At 34.4% G+C, this 19,779-nt stretch overlaps 3 protein-coding genes across 6 annotated transcripts; 1 reads left to right on the plus strand and 2 right to left on the minus strand.

Moving 5' to 3' along the window:
• The first annotated feature begins 1,104 nt into the window (after window positions 1-1,104).
• On the plus strand, window positions 1,105-4,324 carry LOC106770638 (probable leucine-rich repeat receptor-like protein kinase At1g35710). The gene is made up of 2 exons (XM_014656439.2): window positions 1,105-3,865; window positions 4,082-4,324. The coding sequence occupies exon 1, from the start codon at window positions 1,118-1,120 to the stop codon at window positions 3,848-3,850; it is 2,733 nt and encodes a 910-aa protein (XP_014511925.2). The 5' UTR covers window positions 1,105-1,117; the 3' UTR covers window positions 3,851-3,865; window positions 4,082-4,324.
• A 912-nt stretch (window positions 4,325-5,236) lies between these two features.
• LOC106772179 (WD repeat-containing protein 91 homolog) lies at window positions 5,237-12,542 on the minus strand. Of its 3 annotated transcripts, none has more exons than XM_022785581.1 (15): window positions 12,118-12,542; window positions 11,907-12,029; window positions 11,190-11,331; window positions 10,866-11,113; window positions 9,959-10,005; window positions 9,745-9,839; window positions 9,296-9,398; window positions 9,109-9,203; window positions 8,470-8,532; window positions 8,136-8,211; window positions 7,954-8,062; window positions 7,417-7,529; window positions 7,280-7,338; window positions 5,805-5,916; window positions 5,237-5,664 (listed from the first exon to the last, which is right to left on the minus strand). In XM_022785581.1, the coding sequence occupies exons 1-15, from the start codon at window positions 12,506-12,508 to the stop codon at window positions 5,530-5,532; spliced, it is 1,911 nt and encodes a 636-aa protein (XP_022641302.1). In that variant the 5' UTR covers window positions 12,509-12,542; the 3' UTR covers window positions 5,237-5,529. The 3 variants fall into 3 exon arrangements, 1 of the variants encoding a protein (XP_022641302.1); XR_002669420.1 differs by having other exon boundaries at window positions 5,524-5,664; window positions 7,417-7,570; XR_002669419.1 differs by having other exon boundaries at window positions 5,524-5,664; window positions 7,417-7,594.
• Window positions 12,543-12,931: 389 nt separating this feature from the next.
• Window positions 12,932-17,385, minus strand: LOC106772178 (G-type lectin S-receptor-like serine/threonine-protein kinase At5g24080). 2 transcript variants are annotated; one of them, XM_014658395.2, is made up of 5 exons: window positions 17,053-17,385; window positions 14,615-15,960; window positions 14,335-14,515; window positions 13,692-14,145; window positions 12,932-13,565 (listed from the first exon to the last, which is right to left on the minus strand). In XM_014658395.2, exons 1-5 carry the CDS (start codon window positions 17,316-17,318, stop codon window positions 13,227-13,229), a joined length of 2,586 nt encoding a protein of 861 aa, XP_014513881.1. In that variant the 5' UTR covers window positions 17,319-17,385; the 3' UTR covers window positions 12,932-13,226. The 2 variants fall into 2 exon arrangements, with proteins under 2 accessions (XP_014513881.1, XP_022641301.1); XM_022785580.1 differs by having other exon boundaries at window positions 14,615-16,008; window positions 17,053-17,165.
• Between the last annotated feature and the right edge of the window lie 2,394 nt (window positions 17,386-19,779).

The raw sequence follows: 19,779 nt of genomic DNA on the forward strand, positions 1-19,779 counted from the left end.
TATTGAGTTAATAAGATTACACAAAAACCTTCATTTGTTATTATTGATATATTTTAAAAAAAAAAGATCTATAGGAGAAACCTAACACTAGTAAAATATAAACTCAACTCATGTAAATTATTATTACTACTTTCAACTTAATACTTTTAAAATAATAAATATTTAGATCTTCTTTTTTATATATGATATTAAACTTTCTCATCTATGATCAACCTTGAACTTAAACTTATTTGGATTTCTGATAAAGTACACACATTTTTCTTACAAAAATGTCGCTTCAAATTTTTTTAATGTCAATGAATTTTGTTGTTTGATTTGTTTTTCTTTGATCTTTATAGTTACATAATATTAAACTATTATCATTTTAAAAAGTAGATACTCAATTGTGAATTCAAAGTTGTTCTTTATTCAATTTAAGTCACAGCCAATTAATTGAAAAAATATCTTTTCGACTATCTATTAGTTGAAATGTTACAATATTAATGATATTGACTTCTTATATTTGTATATAGGTTGGAATCTCTTATTTCTTTTAATATAATATTGTTTTTGTTTGATAAAAAAAATTCTAATTAAGTTCTCTAAAATATAAATATAAAAATAATAATGCAAGATTGTAACGCTTTTAATATTTTATTTGGTTTTAAACATACATAACCGAACCAAATTAAGAATACAATTATATTGGTTTTTAATTTTCTGGACTATATACACAATAAGCCAAAACTACACAATTAGTCTTAAAAGTTTTTTCATCAGTCCCTAAATCTCCAAGTAAAGTCCACAACACATCAAAATAAACATGACATTTATTACTCTAAGTTATATTAAGATACTTTTATCTTTTTAATACAAAATGAAATTGTAAATAAAGCAAAGAATTAGAACGAGTAGTGTTTATTTCGGTATCTAATATTTTTTTATTATACAAGAGTAGAAGTTAAAAATGGTTTAAATACAATTTTTCTCTTTAATCTTTTAACAACATTATGATAAGAGTTTAGGGTTTAGGGTTTAACAACATTATACAAGAGTAGAAGTTTAAAAATTAATTCAGATATAATAATTAACCAAATGATAGTACCTCAACAGCAGATGTGCCCTTATAAATACTGCTATGGATTGTGTTCCTTCCCATCACCAACACACATATTTTCCAATAATGGATGCCTCTGTCTTTGTTAAATTGAAATTCCTTTTACTTTGTTCACTATTTACAATGATGTCTGGTTCTGTTATGTCCAATCCCAAGATTCATTGCAACAAAAAAGACATGGACACACTCTTGCTCTTCAAACAAGGACTCATAGATCCTTCAGGCATGCTCTCCTCATGGATCTCAACCTTAGACTGTTGTCGATGGAATGGAGTCAAATGTGACAATATCACTGGTAAAGTTACGAATCTTCATCTCCCCTGTCACACAAATCACCCTAAAGTTGTGGATTTCTTAGACAAGGACGACAAATCACATTGCCTAACAGGAACACTCAGCTTGTCTCTGTTGGAACTTCAATCTTTGAGTTACTTGAATTTGAGCAACAATAACTTCAAGTTCATGCAATATACCTCAATGGTAACCTCACCAATAGGTAACCTTTCTCGTATGTGTGGAAACTCCACCAATCTCCAGTATCTAGATTTATCACAAAATTATGATCTTTTAGTCGATAATCTCCATTGGATTTCCCATCTTACCTCACTGCAATATCTTAACCTTGGTGGTGTTTATCTTCACAAGGACATTGAGTGGCTTCAACCAGTCACCATGCTCCATTCACTTAAAGAGCTACACTTGAAGTGTTGTGAACTTGAAAATATCTATCCATATCTTCAACATGCCAATTTCACTTCACTTCAAGTTCTAAATCTTGCTGAGAATCGTTTTATGTTTGAGTTGCCTAATTGGTTATTCAATCTTAGCTGTGAAATCTCTCGTATTGACCTCAGTCAAAATCAGATACATAGCCAACTACCCAAAACACTACCAAATTTTAAAAGTCTCAAGTCCTTGGTTTTGTGTGGTAATATTCTCAAAGGACCCATTCCAAGTTGGCTAGGACAACTTGAACAACTACAAGAACTTGATCTTTCTCACAATCTTTTTTCTGGTCCAATCCCTACAAGTTTAGGAAATTTGTCATCGTTGATCAAATTGATGCTGGAGTCAAATGACTTGAATGGAAACCTTCCAGTGGAGCTCGGACAACTCTTCAAATTAGAAACCCTTAGAGTTTCAAATAATCCCTTAACTGGAATTGTGTCTGAAAAAAGTTTACGTTCTTTAAGAAATTTAAAGAACTTTTCCCTGAGTTCACCCTTCTTGATCTTTGACTTCGATCCCAAGTGGGTCCCTCCTTTTCAACTTCTACATGTTGAATTGGGTTATTTGAGAGACAAACTTCCTGAATGGCTATTCAGACAAAGCTCTCTGAAATATCTGACCATCAGAGACTCAACTGCTTCATTTGAACCTTTGGACATGTTTTGGAACTTCACTACTCAACTCGAATATATCTCTTTAGAAAACAACACGATCAATGGGGACATGTCAAAGGTGTTTCTAAGTTCAAAAGTGGTTTGGTTAGTGGCCAATAATTTAAGAGGTGGCATGCCACGTATATCACCAGAAGTGGTTGTTTTACACTTACGTAATAACTCATTGTCTGGATCCATTTCTCCTCTTTTGTGTCACNATATGAGACATGAAAGCAATTTAGTGTACTTGGACATGAGTTATAATAATTTATCAGGTGAACTCACAGACTGTTGGAATAATTGGAAGTCATTGGTTCTTATCAATCTAAGATTCAACAACCTCACAGGCGAGATTCCTCGCTCAATGGGTTCCTTGTCTAACCTTCGTTTTNTGTATCTGAAAAGTAACAAGTTCTTCGGAAAGGTGCCTTTTTCACTGAGAAACTGCAAGAATCTTCGGATACTNGANCTATGCCGCAATAATCTTTCTGGGGTCATACCAACTTGGTTGGGGCAAAAAGTTGAAGGTCTTGAATTGAGATCCAATCAATTCAGTGGCAATATTCCCACGCAGCTATGCCAACTTCGTTCTTTAATGATAATAAATTTGGCGAGTAATAAATTATCAGGACCGATACCCAATTGTCTCCAAAACATCACAGCCATGGATTTTAGTAATTCTGTAACTCGTACATTCAAATTTACCCTTAATTACCCAGGTTTATCAGTACAGATTTCGTGTAGCATTCACCTGCTTATAAAGGGAAACGAGTTACCATATTTTGATGTTATGAATGCCATTGATCTTTCAAGCAACAACTTGTCTGGAAGTGTGCCTCTGGGGATATATATGCTCACTGGATTACAGTCCTTGAATTTGTCCCATAATCAATTGATTGGAACGATACCAAACGAGATTGGCAAGTTACAACAGTTGGAGTCCATTGATCTTTCATCAAATAATTTATCGGGAGAAATTCCTCAGTCCATGTCTGCTTTGCATTTTCTTGGGGTTTTGAATCTATCATTCAACAATTTTACGGGAAAAATCCCAGCAGGGACTCAACTTGGTTCCACAAATCTCAGCTATATCCACAATCCTGACCTATGTGGACCTCCACTTACTAAGATATGTCCTCCAGATGAACATCCCAACAGCAAAAAATCTATAAGAGGAGATGATAGTGATGATGACAAATTTCAGGTGCATTCATGGTTCCACATGGGACTAGGAATGGGATTTGCCGCAGGATTTTGGGGACTACTGGGCACCGTTTTCTTCAACAGAAAATGCAGACGTGCTTATTTTAAATTCCTTAACAGAATTTCTGACTTTGTCATCCAAAAGATAAACTCCATTACTGAAATGTAGGAAACTGCCACTGTGGTACGTGAAGAGACATTTTTCTTTCAGTTTTAAATCTAGTCAAGTCAATATGCATATCTTTTTTTGTTAAGATCGATATATTATTCACTATCTATAAAGTAATTACATTTACTATCTTAGATCCAATACATGCAACCATGCATACACAAATACATGCCCAAATTTTCAAATATAGTCACAGATATACTTAACTTCAGTTTCATTTATGCACTGCAGGTCCTTAATGTTCATGTGCTTGACAAAGTTAGACATCAAATACAGAGGTTTTTGCAGCGGGGTTCATGTGTGATTCAGGATATATAAAAATAAAAGAAGTGTGTGATGAAATGGCAGTGTAAAATTGCTTTACACGGCCAATATATAAATTATTTTCTACAATAAAAGTCGTGACTTGTATAGTTAAGTTTAGCGAAGTTACATAATCCATTGTAAATGCATCTGTTTACTCTGGAATTTGAATTCTGTGAATGGTTTGCAATGTATATGGAGATGGTTTTAGGATAATATTAAAAAAAGTTAGAATGATCATTTGAAACGTTGACGAGTTTGTCCTTATTTGTTTTCGATCCAGAATTGAAGTGGATGAAAATCTTCCATAAATACACGAGACTATAGAAGTGTGGAAAGAAAGCAGAGGTAGTTAAAGTATACAGTGAAGCTTTGAAGGAAAAAAGTAAGAAGACAATTTAGTTTTATAGAATTAAAATTAATATTCCAAGATATTTTGAGGAACAATACGATCAAACTTTACCTTTTTTTTATTAAGGGAATTGCATAATGTTTAGAAAAGTAAAAAAAAAATAAAAAATCAGATATTAAGTTTACGGTATTCGATCATTTTGTTTCTTTCATTTGCAAAAAACTATCAAATAAATAAAGAAATGTTGTTTACTCCGTCAACTCTGTTTGAATTTTCATATAAAAAAAACTGATTTAGTAGGATAATCCATCTCATTGAGGGAAAATCTTCGACATAAAACCAATAAGAAACTGATAGTTAATTAAAATACTTTTAAAACATAAGGCACGTCGAACATAGGTTATTTTATTTTGAGCTATGAATCAAGATCGTGTTAGGAGAATCCCAATAATCTTGTTTAAGTATTATACTTGCTTTTAATGTCAGATCTCGAATTTTCTTTCTCAATAAAGCAAACATATGCATTGATGAACGCTAACTATTAGTAAGTTAACATGGATCATAAATGAGACATCATTCATACTATCATTTTAGAGAAGAAATGATTTAATAATTAGAGGAAAATCAAGGGTAACACCTCCAATTATGCATTAATTATAATTTACATGAGATAACCAAATACAAATGAGAGACCTGAAATTCATAAGACAAAAATACAAGGCTAGGTGGTCTAGCTTAGAAGGTTTCCATATCTCTAACATATGGTCATCAACTTAAAACAAAACAGTACATCAAGTCCAAGTTGGTTCTTATAAAAAAATTGAGCCTTTGGAATATTCATAAAAAATGGTATTTGTGTAAGTAGTAAAACATGCTGCTGATAATATAAGATCGGCTAATAATCTCTATACATCTATCGGTCAATCTAGAGAGAGAGAGCGAGAACACCAATATATTACAACATAGAAACCCAATGAAATCTCAAAAAAGAATAATAAAAAAACTCGCATGTTACAACCTGGTGCTATGACAAAGATGTTACTCGGACGGAGTTATCAGCTGATCCAGTCAAGAAAATCGGCAGGGTCGGATGCCAATCTACGGCTGTAATAGGAGCACCGTGCGGTAGTGTTCTCCAACCACTTAGATTACCATGAACCTGACACAAGAGAACCAGACATTGACAAATCCAGATAACTAGCAACAGAACCAGAACTATTCAAGCCAATATATGGATAACTAAAGTATAGCCCCTTAAAAGCAGAGGGGTCTAATCACAATTTACGAGGAAAAATCAACCTGATATATGGGCGCTCTGACTGAACTGGATGTTACCAAGAGTCTCCTCCCATTTGCGTCTAATGCCATCTCATGTCTGAAATATTTTGAACCGTTGAGGGGGTAACAGAACCTATGAAAGGTTAAAAGGTGTCATACTAAGAATTAATTCTTCAAACATATCTAAAACCAAGGGTAGGAGGAATAGAGACAAAATTTCTCTAGAAAGCAAGCCAGAAAAAAAAAAAATGCACGCAACGTACCACTGTTACTCCACATATATCGCATCAAGTATAAGTTAATGCAATGTAACAAGCTACTCCAGTATTTTCTGTTATTTTCATGTATAAGTATCCGTGCAAATATAATTAATTGAGCATTTTCGCGAGGATTTTACTATCCGAGTTACAGTCCACAAGTTACATTTCTTTCACCCTTTCTGATCGACAGCATTGGTTAAATATGATTGTTTATCAAGCCACTACATCATATACCTCTGTCCTCCACCATCTAAACTTACGATGATGTTCTGGCCTGTTGAGATGCACAAAGGAATAGATGAAGCAAAAGGCTTCAGGAGAGGCGGTCAAGTCAACATACAAGAAGTCCTAGTCATTCATGAATTCCCATTACACATAGTCATGAACATCTAGATGCAAACACAACCAATGATGGCTAAATAAAGGCAGTGCAGACAGAGGGTTAAATTTCCTAAATTTGATGACTGATCCAATTGGAGGGTTGGCTTGGGCAGAAAAGTACTTCAAGATTCCAAACACAAGACCAGAGATGAAGGGACCTCTGGCCTTTGGACAATGGATGGGGGGTCTGTGGTGCATTGGTTTTACCATTTCAGTATTTTGAAAAAGAAATTACGTGAGAAGAATTAGAAACTGACTACATAATTGTTCTAGAGAAGTTAAAAAAGTGGAGTGGGGAACCTTACCAGCATGTTAGTGAAACCTGTCAAACGTGTTAGGTTAGAGATTATGTGCATCTGTTAGTCATGTTACTTGTGTAGTAAGAAATTTTAGAGGAACAAGCCTGAGGATATTTTATGAATAAGTAGAACAAAGTTAGGAGACGGAACATGCAAAGGGTAATCTTTCTCACTATTCATTGAAGATGAGTTGTTAGATGAATTCAGGGTTCTGCAGTTATATGTAATAGTGTGATAGCTATTTCGGTTGTGACAAGCTCTGTAGAGCGAATTTAAGATTTTGGATTTCTTTTTCAGGTATTTAAACGACGAAATTCTTTGATAGGGAGAAGCCCTGTCTTGCTTGATATTTGTACTAAAATCTGACGTAAAACCGAGATTAAATCCATAATTTATTCCTATTGAAGTGTGTTTACTTCTTGAGTCCAAGATATGACAACCCTCAATTTCATATCTAATTTCCCTACCTTCAACAAAGTACAACTAGCCACACAAAAAGAAAAAAAAAAAGGAAACATTTTAAATCTAATTGTAAGCTGCCAAACTAGGAATATACCTACTACAGTCTCTCGACCACAGGATTTGACCTTGATTTTGCAAGCTCCATTCAAAAATCTGACAACAAAGAAGCAATTAATACCGATGTACAACCCGTTTCACAAGGTGAAATAACATTAAATTAATTATGCTTGCCTTCCCATCAGAGCCAAGGCTAAAAATGCTAGTCTCGTCTGGTCCAAACAGAATAGAACTGATGGAAGAATCATGTGCTGGCCAGCCAGTGATTTGTAGACCAGCAGACATGTCTTCGACTGGTTAAGGATGACGATGTCAAACCATGGGGTCACTGATTCAACATCCAAAATACAATCTATTATCCAAAAAAAATTGCAGTATTTTAATTCACTGAATGACTGAGCCTAATAATCCTAGAATAACTTAGTCTAAGATAGGGAACCTCTATAATGCATAAGAAATTCCAGCGAATTGAGAACTCCAGAAAGAGAAGATTTAATAAATACCACTGTTGAAATTAAGAGATGATAACTTAAGGTAATTATATAAAAGCCAAGGATTAAGTGAAATTAGACTCAAAACAGAAAATAATGGAAATATAACAATCAAGTCAAATGATAATGGAAATGTGTTAACAACGACAAAAAATTATTTCATAAAGGAATCACCAAGACCACAGCAAAGAAAGAATCAAATGAATAAAATTAAGGATACCAAACATGTGAATCATTCCATCAACTGCAGCAGCTGCCAAAATCTTTCCATTGTGATTAAAGCATAGAGAAGTAATTGCTGGGGGATCTTCACCAAGAGGAAGGACTGTCTTTATGAAATCCAAAATTAAAAATAGCCATAAAACAACATACATAAAACGTTTTATACAAAGAAGCCCGTACCATGGCTTTCCAAGTCTTCATGTTCCACACAGTTAGAGAAGCGAAACCCAGGTTGTCAACATATTTGGAACCAGCACTATGCAGACAGCATAAACATCGTCATATTAACAAAAGGTGAAAAACAGAATGGATAGTGAAAGCAAAATAAAGGAAAGGATATCTTAACCAATGGTATTTAACCATAGATTCATCCTTATTTCCGAATTCAAAACAGAAAAACATACATATCATACCATAAATAAACTAACATTTTTGAACCAGATTATCAAATTACCAAATTAAATTAATTTACTAGTATACGAAAGAATTCAATATTTAAAAATTTAACAATTACCCTCCAGATGCTGCTGCAGACACAAAAATAGGTTCCACAGGACTGCACTTTAGGTCCAATACACTGTAAAACATGGATAGAAGTGTTAAAAGGTAATTCACAGAAGGGAAAAATTTCTTTAACGATTTGACACATGTATTCTCACTCTCCCATTAATAAAAACAAAGTCAAATGAGTGTGGGTGTATCAACCTACCGGTGTCCTTTGCAAAATCCTGAAAAACTTATAAGGTTCAAATGTATTTGAAGTCCCCCAAAAAATATAAAATTGTTTTTAGTTTCTTTAATTTTTCATCCCTGTCACACTCCGTCACTTGTTTATCCTAGTCATAACAGTAGACACTTAAAAGGAAAACCTTTATATTTTATGGAGGCCAAAAAGTAGGGAGCAAACAAAAATTACTATATCTGTAGGGACTAAAAACAAATGTTATATTTTGCAGGAACATAAAACCAACACTGTTATATTTGCAGACATAAAACATATTGTTAATGGCAAGTTAATGTCATGACAAGGACCAAAAACAATAACTATTGCAAGGAGCAAAACCAAAAAACAAAGGTAGGGATTAAAAACAAAAAACTGCTATATTTGCCGTGACCTTCAAAATATTTAAGCCATCATATAATTGGGAAATACCTTGGAAATGATTCAGTTGTGCTGAGATCACAGACGACTCTCTTTGCATCCACATTCCATGCTTTAATGCACCCATCGGATGTACCAATAAGAAGCTTTTTATCAAGAGGAAAAACTTAATAATCTGATCGTATAATCTCATGTTCATTGAAACTGAATAAATCCAATCACTGATCAATTCACATACCAAGCGGTCTGATTTACATTCCCAGTCAAGGGACAAAATTTCAGTGCCACAATATATGGTTGCGTTTCTAGACACTGGTGTTGATGTGTCATAAGTCCATATCCTTCATTAAAACATGCAGAGCAAACAAAGGTGAAATTGCTTGAGAGACTTCATAAAAATTAAGGAAGAGTTGCAGATACTCAGTGAAAGGTAAAGAAGGATTGATGAAGGGGAACCTATAAAGGGCATTTTGTAAACAAAAAGGTAATGGAGTGCATCAAGCTTTCTTTTAATTTAATTTGTATGTGACGTTTATGTTATTGTTCTGAATAAATCTGCACACATGGGTTCTAAGTCGTGGCAAATAAGGTACATGCTACAGCGAGTAATTGAGACTAAAATTTACAAGAAAACTAATTCATTTTTCCACTAAAATAACACTTCATATCGACTCCTAAAAAGGGTACCTGACAGTTCCATCCAGAGAAGCACTGGCAATATTGTTTCCAGATGCAGAGAAGCGGCATCGACTGATTGGACTGGTGTGCCCCAAAAATGTCTCCTAGAAACCACAGTGATATAATATTTACACAGATTCCAATAAAACTTTATTCTGATAAAGAAAACACAAAAGCAGAACAGCTGAGGCACATGAATAAGTCTCTGTAACAGCACTGTTACCTGGTGCTCTACGTTGACTTCAGAAAAATCCTCATCCCCATCGTTTTCTACCACAAAATTCATCGTCCTCAATTATTAAATACTCAATCAAGGATTACAGAAACATTTAGTGCTATCTTATTCTAAAGAACAATTTATTCAGTGTCCAGAAACTTAGGTGTGATTTAAAGTTCAGATAAAATGCACCAGAGTTACATGCTGAATTAGTGAATACAAAATAATATGTAATGATAAACTGATAAGGTTGCTTCCGTGTTTGAAATTAAAATAAAAAAAAAATACAAAGTTATTTAGTTTCATTTCGATGAGTTATGCAAGACTGCGACTAATTCTAGCTTTCTAATTTCATTTTCATATCCGGTACCTTCTTATAGTTGCAGTGTCGTGTTAGGAAAACTATCATTTGAAACCAAACAAACACAGTGAAATTTGTGGTTGCAAGTTACAGCTTACAACTAGTTAAAACTGATGTCACTGTCTTCAAAATGTAAATGAGAGTCATATTGGCAGACAACTTCCTTTATTTCTCAAAACTCAGGCATCTGACATTTTTTCCTAACTGTTCTCGTCACTTCCATGACTAATTGATTAATTATCTTTTCAGAACAATAATTATTCATTTTGAAGATGTCCAAACACGAATTAGAACAACTCTATCCATGACCAAGCAATTGAAATAACGGTAAATGCTATCCAGTCCCTAAGGACACTGGTTAAGGAATCAAAAGGGAAAGTTTGTTATTGGTTGTGTAACAATGCACTCCCCGATGACTTTAGTACGCTATCCCCTTATTTCTAATAAAAAAAAATCCTTTTTTATTTTTTTAACCAGAGTCCACTGGTTAAAGAATTAAAAGAGTGAGTGGTATTGAAGCATGACTCTCTGCATCTATAGGCACTGCGTTACCTTTTAGACTGGCATCGTCAGCTCCGCCATTCCTCAGACAGTCTTCAGATAGGAAAGCTGAATCATCACAAGATGTGGAGCCAATCAACTCGGAATGAATATTTCCGAGTTCACCCACTGCTAAATCTTGGATAACCTCGATTTGACCTATTTGTGAGGTGGTAGTTGGAAAAACATCCGGAGAATTTTTCACCGTACGAGCAGTTTCTTCACGTAAATTGCTTTGTGAACCAGTACTCCCATCCATACTTCAATCCAAATTAATCAGATAACCAAGTATGTCCAATACACGCTACAGGATTGAATAAACAAACACACGCTTACCTTCTAAATTGACGTAACTGTGCCTCTTTCTCATCAAGCAAAGCCTGAAGTTGGGACAACTTCAGATTTAAATGTACGATATCTCTTTTGAGTACATTAGTAGCATTCATCTCCGAACTAACCTTCAGCAGTGCAGGTAGACGTGATACAATATTAAGGTTATACAAGTTGTGAAAGAGATAACGATATTTTGTGAATTAATAAGAAAGACACCGAAATTCATGGCTTAAAATTATGGTCTACAATGACATAAAGGTTGTTTGTCTCACCGCTCCACAACCACATCGCCCATGTTAAATAAAAATCTAAATCTCGAAATTGACCAGTGATAAGTCCAAAAACGAGTAAATAAATTAAGAAAAACTCTCATCTCGCAATCAACCGGTTTCGTAAGATTTAATTAGACCATACCCGAATGCTAATACGGAATCAGAGTTTATCTTAAATCCATTAATAAATCACCTATCACAGTATTCATGCACTGAGCCTAATAGTAACAAACATGAGGGGCTTATTGAATATAAACTCAACTCCGAAAATTATATAAGTGGGAGAGAACACTAAGTCACAACAATTTTGTTGAGCTAAGTTAATCCAAAACCCAAACTCTAATACTACAGTCTCATCAACTGCAATTTCCCACAATGTCAAGCATAGTCAAGAAATAAAATCACCACACAAATTTAGAACTACGAACAGAATTAACATGAAGGATATGAGTAGCATTGAAAACCTCGCTGAAGAAGTTTCTAGAAGAAAGATGCAAAGCCTGATACCACTCCTTGGAGAAAAAAACCCGAAACTCGGGATCCAAGTGCGGGTTCTTCTTATAAGGAATTGCTGCAACACAAAACGACATCTCATTTCACCGTGCAAGTTCATCACATGAGAGCAGAAACAAAAACGACGAAAGAGAAAATAAACGCACCGAACCATTGAGTCCAATCTTGCGACCTCAGCAACAATTCGGAGCCGTAGAGCGCGAAGAACTCAACCACCTTGTCGTTGCGGTTGCACTGCACGGCGTGGACGACATAAAAGCGTAGAATAGAAGCCTCCAACTTCAAGAGCGTGGAGACCAGCGGCGTGTCGGAGGAGGAAGAGAGGTAGTGCTTGAAGAACCCAAGAAGCGCCACAAGCTTATCGGCGTGGAACTTTGGTACGTAGACGGAGAAGATTAGGTCGAGGATCTTGTCGACCTCGAAGCCCTTGCCGATGTCGGTGCGCAATTCGGTCTCGTATGATTCGAGGGTGTTGGTGAAACCGCGGAACACCAGAAACTCCCTCACCAGCTCCTCGGCGTGACGCATCTTCTCCATCGTCGCCTACAAGTGCAAACGAAAGTCGCTGTTGTTATCGTTACTCAATAGCATCTAGAATTGATCGATCTCGGTACTGGAAATAGAATCGTGCTGGATTGGGAGAGGGTTTGCGGTGGCGGTGCTAATTTGCGCCGGTGGGGTTTTGTGGCGATTTGTGGTAGTTAGTTAGCACCCAACTGAAGTCATGTTTGCACGTGCGTCGTCTCCGATCTTCGGTGCTGATTGTGAACGGAGACCCTCCCCTCACTTTCCAAATGCAATCAGCTGAACCGGTTCACCGTTACCGTTAAATTCTACAGTAAATAAATAGTCTTTTTAGATTGATAAAATGTTTTTTTTTTTTTATTTCATTTTAATTATACTTTAAACGTGTAAAAACGTGTATATAAAATGATACGATTGACAAGTAGAGAAAATAAGTAAAAAATTCAAATTATTAATATAAAGGACAAATACTCCAAAATTGCAAAGAGTATAATTACAAAGATTATAGATACAATGACCCTTTACTACAAAGGAGTAGAAGGAAAGAACAGTTGTTGGTATATTCGGTGAATAATGAGAAATGGGTAGGAGTTATACACAGGCGGAGTAAGAATCTATTTCCTTCTTATGTGGGACTTCTCCCAAAACCTTCCATGATTTTCCCATATACTCAGATCACACGAAAGACAAATTCCTAGGTTGTTGAGGTTTTTGTGTTACATTTTGAAGACTATCTCGGTGACATTGTGGAATTGCTACATGTGGCACGAGATGTGAGATGGCTGGTAAGAGTGAATGAACTGGAGTGATTATTCTCTCTTTTCATAGCTTTGTATACATGGTCTAAGCCTTCCTCAATTAACTCTAGCACTGTCTGTGGCATCGGTGGCATATTAATGTCCACCGTATCTTCCAGAAGTCTCACCACTTCCCCCATTGTTGGTCGCATGGATACCTCATCTTGGATGCACCAAAATGCAACTTTCAGAGCTCTCGTTAGCTCTTCTTCATCAACTGCCCCATTTAATCTTCTATCTGCCACTTTAATTGTTGACCCATTTGTCATCTCCTACAGTAACCCAACATTATACTATCAGTGTATTTATCAACCACATAGATAACAAATTTAATACACATCACAATTATGATAGAATGATGGTATAATGTGTTTTATGATGTGCAGTGAAAAATATACCTTGTAAGCCCAACCAGGATAGAAGAAATCCTCAGGACCAAAGGACATGTCAAGATTTCTCCTACCACCAATGATCTCTAAAAGAAGCATCCCATAGCTGTAAACATCAGCTTTGACAGTTATAGGGCGATTACTAACCCATTCTGGTGCCAAATAACCTCTTGTGCCTCTCACCATTGTCACCACATGAGAATGCTCCCTTCCCATCAATTTCGCCAGTCCAAAATCAGATACTTTAGGACAAAAGTTGTCGTCCACCAATATATTCTCCGGTTTTATGTCACAGTGTATTATCCGATCCCTGCATTGCTCGTGAAAGTATGCAATCCCTTGTGCAGTAGCTATGGCTATATTGAAACGAGTTGTCCAATCCAACAATCTATCTCGCCCTTGATACGAAGGGAAGATCCACTTATCCAATGACCCATTCTTCATGAACTCATAAACCAGAAGCCTGTCAAACAAATATTTGTCAAACCCAATAAACCATTACAATTTTAGTTTAGTCAACATGTATCATTCCATATCGTTAGGATAAATTTTAAGATAGTTGTTATCAAAGCTAGAAAATATGTGAAAAGACTTGATATTTTTTTATGTAAGTAAAAAATCATAAATTTGATCGCGAAGAAAGAGTGCATACCTATGTGACCCCTCAGAACAATAGCCGCATAGGCGAACCAAATTCATATGATGCATTGAGCCAATAGTGTTTACTTCAGTGATGAATTCCTTCTCTCCATGAGGCAAAACCCTGTCAAGTTTCTTCACTGCCACTAGAGTACCGTCTCCCAGGCTTCCTTTATATACACTCCCAAACCCACCTGCATAACATGTACCTTTAGTAACACTTCACACAAAGTCGAAACTCTTCATGTAACTGTAACTTTTTTGGAATGAAAATTGATATAAAACACACGTACCTGTTCCTAGCAGCTGTGAAAAGTTGCATGTTCTGATCTGCAAATCACGGTATGTGAAATTCATTGGAGCACCTGATAAGATCAAGGAACTTTCCATCTCCCTTTTCAAAGTTCTTTTCCTGTGAACGCTGTAATACAGTAATAAACTCAGCAAAGCAATGAGAACTACCATGCTCACAACAGTGGGAATAATCACAGCCTTCTCCTTTGCACTTCCCATTCCACCAGAAGACCCTCCTTGGCCTTCTGGAGTCCATGACCCATTTGCTCTTACTTTCACAAACAAAGTTGAGCCTGTATCTTCAAAACCACCATAACTTAAGCTCCTCAACACCCAACAATATGCTCTCTCCTCATTTAGCCCATAAACAGAAGCCACGCAATCACATTCTGACAAGCAAGCATCCCCACATGCTGACACATTAGAAATATCACTGTAGTTAGCTATAACAGAAATGTCAGAAAAATAATAGTTGGTTTGCTGCACCGTCGAAATCCTAAACTGGGATGTCAGGTTTTCATGCTTGCCATTGCATTTTCCCACAAGAGATGAATTCTCATAGCACAAGCCATCCCTCCCAACTTTAGAAGTTCCTGGCAAGCAAGTGCAAGTGGCTTTTGTCTTACTTCTATCCAAATTGCAAACCCCATTTCCACAAACTCCAGCAATATCACATGGATTTGAAACTGCTGCCCACTGTGGCATCCACTGCCTTGAGCCATTCACTTCGTCCCATCGATACAACCGCAGATTGCCATTCTTTTCCAGTGTTAGTCTCCTGAGAACAGTCGATGGTGCAGATTGATTAACTGCAGAAGGCAAGCCTGCATCGTCACCATCATTCTTGTACACATACACTGCACCGTCAGAAGAGTCTCCATACACAATCCCAAAGCTCCCAGCATGGTCTAAAACTGCTATAACCTCCCCAGTCACATTGGAGATATCAGGGCCATTCCAATAGGAATAGTTGGTGTATGATTCATCTGAGGCTTGGTAAGTCTCAAGGAGATTGTAAGTGAGAGCAAGGCTTAAGGAAGTACGCTGTTGAAGCATTTTGAGAGAATAGTAGCCACCATGAGAAGAAGACTTAGATGAAGTTAGTTCTGAAGACACTGTTAGAAGCTGGTTGGGGAGGAGAGTGTCGGAAGGTTGAGAAAAACTCTGCCACACAGGGTGGCTGGTGGCGTTCTGGAGGATGAAGTTGCCGGATTCTGCCATGACTGCTGCTTGTACACCGGCACCTGAGGTGTTTGAGGTCCACACTGTGATGTCTCCATCCACGAGAACAAGGTTGCCAGTGGTGTCAAGCTCCAATGTTGCATCTTGGGATACAGGACTGTCTCTATTTGGATTGAGATCAAAGAAAATGAAACATGTTGGCATTCATAACCTGCAGAAGCTTTTGTAAACACTAAAAACTAAATGGAGACATGATTCATGACTTCCTCTTTGTCTAAGTCAAAAACCAGAACTAACCATCTAAATCTAATCTGCACTACACTGATATAACAATGTTGCTGTTTTGTGTGAAAACTAGCCCCCGACATTTGATTAATTTAATTGATTTCCCAGTCTTTTTTAACCTGTAATGTTTAAAAGGTTTTAGCAAGATTGCATATTTTTACAATTTTTAATTAGATTTCTTACTGCTAACAATATGTTTAAACCTTTAATAAATTAATGCTTTCCGTGGACGTATGGAAATATTAAAGATTTATTAAAAAGATAAGTGTAAAGATAATGTTAAAAATTTATAAACTAAGAAATATATATAAAAATGTTGCAAACTACAAGAGTATGCAAAATAAATTTAACCTTTATAATATTTTTCAGCAAAATAACTAAATATTAATGACTTTTACGTTATAAAAAGAAATAACTTATGACTATTTATTGAGAGATATTCTGATACAGATGATAAAAAAAAAAAACTAATTCATTGAGAAGATTAAAGTAGTTAATTTTAATTAATAAATTCATAAATTTAAATTTTATTTTAAAAATACCTACAATCTAAACGTGAGTTCATGCATTTTATAATTGAAATAAAAAATACATATATTTATATAAGAGATTGAAAAAATATTATATAACTACTACTATATGACTGTTTGATTCTCCTTGCGTCTATAGTTTTTCAAATATATTACATATTTTTTCCTGGGCTCGGTGCCGTTTGGTTTTTACATTATATTTGGCGTAAGGCTATTTTTTTTTTTTTTTCATTTCACTCGTTTTTCATTTTGACCTCGCGTATGATCACTATAAAATTTTAATCTAGTCAAGGTTCTCGGTAAAATAAATTTCAGAAAGAAAAAAAAGATTGATTTACACACTCAATGAATTTCATTTTATCGAATATTTTTGGTATATTGAGAAACGTGAATTGAATAGAATAGGTTGATTTATAAAGTGAAAGATGAAAAAATGGTACCTATTGGGTGACCAAACTACAGTTGGATCTCCTGGAAGCTGTGCAAACCAAACGCCAAGCAGAAACAATCGATTATCGGTATCTGCCGGAGTGAACCCGAAAGCAAATGTGCCGTTTTCTGAAACCCAAGTTTGGGCCTTGCTAGACAATAACCTGGAGCCCAAGGCAACGTGGGCCGAAATGCAGGTAGTAAAAGAAGAGAGGCCGAAAGCAAGAATTAGGCAGTAACATGAAAAGGAAGAGGAAGAGTAAGCAGCAATGGCCATGGAAAGTTGTCAGAGTAGCATGGTAGAGTGGTTTTGGAGTGAAAGAACAAAGCTTAGAAAATGTTATGGCATGGTGTTATATAAGGGGATGAGTGTAGTGTTGTATTTGGAGAAGAAAGACATAGAAAATGAACACGTGGAAAGTGGTGGTTGAACTACAATGTTTGAAAAATGTTGAGTAATGTGTGGTCGGTAAATAAGATATGATTAGATATGTGTGTGTATGGTGGCATGGATACAGTGCTTTGCGAGTTTCAAATGAGGATTCAGATGTGTGCATGGCCGAAAGAGCAAAGGCTATAAAACATGGACACGTAATTGTTGAAAATATTAGTTTGTACCAAAGCAAGTTATACGATGATGATTGTGAACATATGTTTCTTCACGTTTCTCACTTTCAAAAATAGGGGCATCTTGCCATTTTACGCGTTCATCAATGCTGACTTTTTGCCACCTAACTTCCTCACTCAATCTTTTTCATGACAATCGCTTTAAAAAAATATATATTTTGGTTCATAAAATAAAATTAAAATTGTAAATGTTTACATAATTTTTTTTAAATGATGTTTTAGATTGACATCAAAATTATAATAGTATCAAATTGTATCTTAATTTTTTTTGTCAATTTATCTCTTTTTACTTTTAAATTTCTTAAGAAAAACGACACAAATTTTATTTTTAAATTTATTTAAATTTATTCACTTACTATTTTTCAAATCCATTATTTTATAAAAATACATCCTTAATAAAAACAATTTGACATTTACATTATTTTTATTCAAATCTATCTTTCAATGCGAATACGTCATTGACATTTTCTTTTACATTCCATCACAATACATTGTCCAATCATAACGGTCCAAATTTTATTAGTGATTTAATGTATTGATTTAATAAGTAATTTAAATTTTATATTTACGTTTATGATTTATTTTTCTTTTAATATTTTTTGTTTTGATTACTTTTGTTAAATTGTTGCTAATATATATTAAAATTTATACTATTTTTTATTTTGGAATCTCTTTAGTTTGATCACATGGTATCTTTTATTTTTTTATAATAATATTTTTAAAACGGTTTTACGTTAATTTAATCAAATTATCAAATTTATTCTATTTAAAACATATTAAAATTCAATCGAATAAAAATAATTAAAAGGAATTGGAAATTTAAATACAAAAACTAAATTACCAGTACTTTCAAAAATATTAATTTTATATATGAAAATTTTAATATATTATAAAACATCAGAATAAATATATATATTAGTATATTTTAAAAACACAACGAAAAGATAACATACAAATTCATTAAAGGATTTAAATTTTATCATCCACCATTCTTTTCCTTATTTGCAGATTACCCTAAATTACTACGTGTACAATTTACGCCTCCCAAATCTTATCTGCATTAATTTTGTCAATCCAAACAAAACTTAGAGAATTTACGTGATAATACATGTTAATAGAAGGAATTAAATTTACTTTTTTATTCTAAATAAAATTGAGATCAAACTTAATCCTTCACAGTATTATGATTGCACTAAAATAATGTTTAATATAAGAAAAAAATCTAAAAAAATAATTTAGCTTATAAACAAAATATTTTGTTATTGTTGAATAGAAAGATGATGACTTTCTGGCCATGCGATAAATTATATTCATAAATTGATGAATGATGTATCTGTTTTCTGTCATACTCGAATTTAAGAGATTCCACCGTCCATTAAGCTTTAACTCCAAATTTGGATAAACAATTTTTAAAAGAAACTGCAAAATTTATTGCATTTATCCATTTTCAACTCATAATTACTTGTTTGAATATACTTTTCTTTCTTTTCTACTCATTTTTTAGGAAGAAAACATCAGTACCACATTTTTTTTATTTTTTGTATAATTTGGCATCAACTCATGGATCATGTTTTTATTTATTGTTTTTCATGTCTACGCTCTAACTTTTCAGCATTTTATTTTTTATTTTATTAGTTAAAGTCTGTTTCAAAAAAAGTTAATAGCAAAACTTAAGAATATGAAAAATAAGACAGTTTTAATTTCAAATCATATTCCTTTCTATTAAATTTAATTAAAACTATTTTAATTAAGACTGGTTAAGGATGACGATGTCAAACCATGGGGTCACTGATTCAACATCCAAAATACAATTGCAGTATTTTATTTCACTGAATGACTGAGCCTAATAATCCTAGAATAACTTAGTCTAAAAAAGGGAACCTCTAGAATGCATAAGAAATTCCAGCGAATTGAGAACTCCAGAAAGAGAAGATTTAAATAAATACCACTGTTGAAATTAAGAGATGATAACTTAAGGTAATTATATAAAAGCCAAGGATTAAGTGAAATTAGAGTCAAAACAGAAAATAATGGAAATATAACAATCAAGTGAAATGATAATGGAAATGTGTTAACAACGACAAAAAATTATTTCATAAAGGAATCACCAA

This window comes from Vigna radiata, chromosome 8 (assembly GCF_000741045.1).
Source record: "Vigna radiata var. radiata cultivar VC1973A chromosome 8, Vradiata_ver6, whole genome shotgun sequence".
In the NCBI taxonomy this organism is placed as follows: Eukaryota; Viridiplantae; Streptophyta; class Magnoliopsida; order Fabales; family Fabaceae; genus Vigna; species Vigna radiata.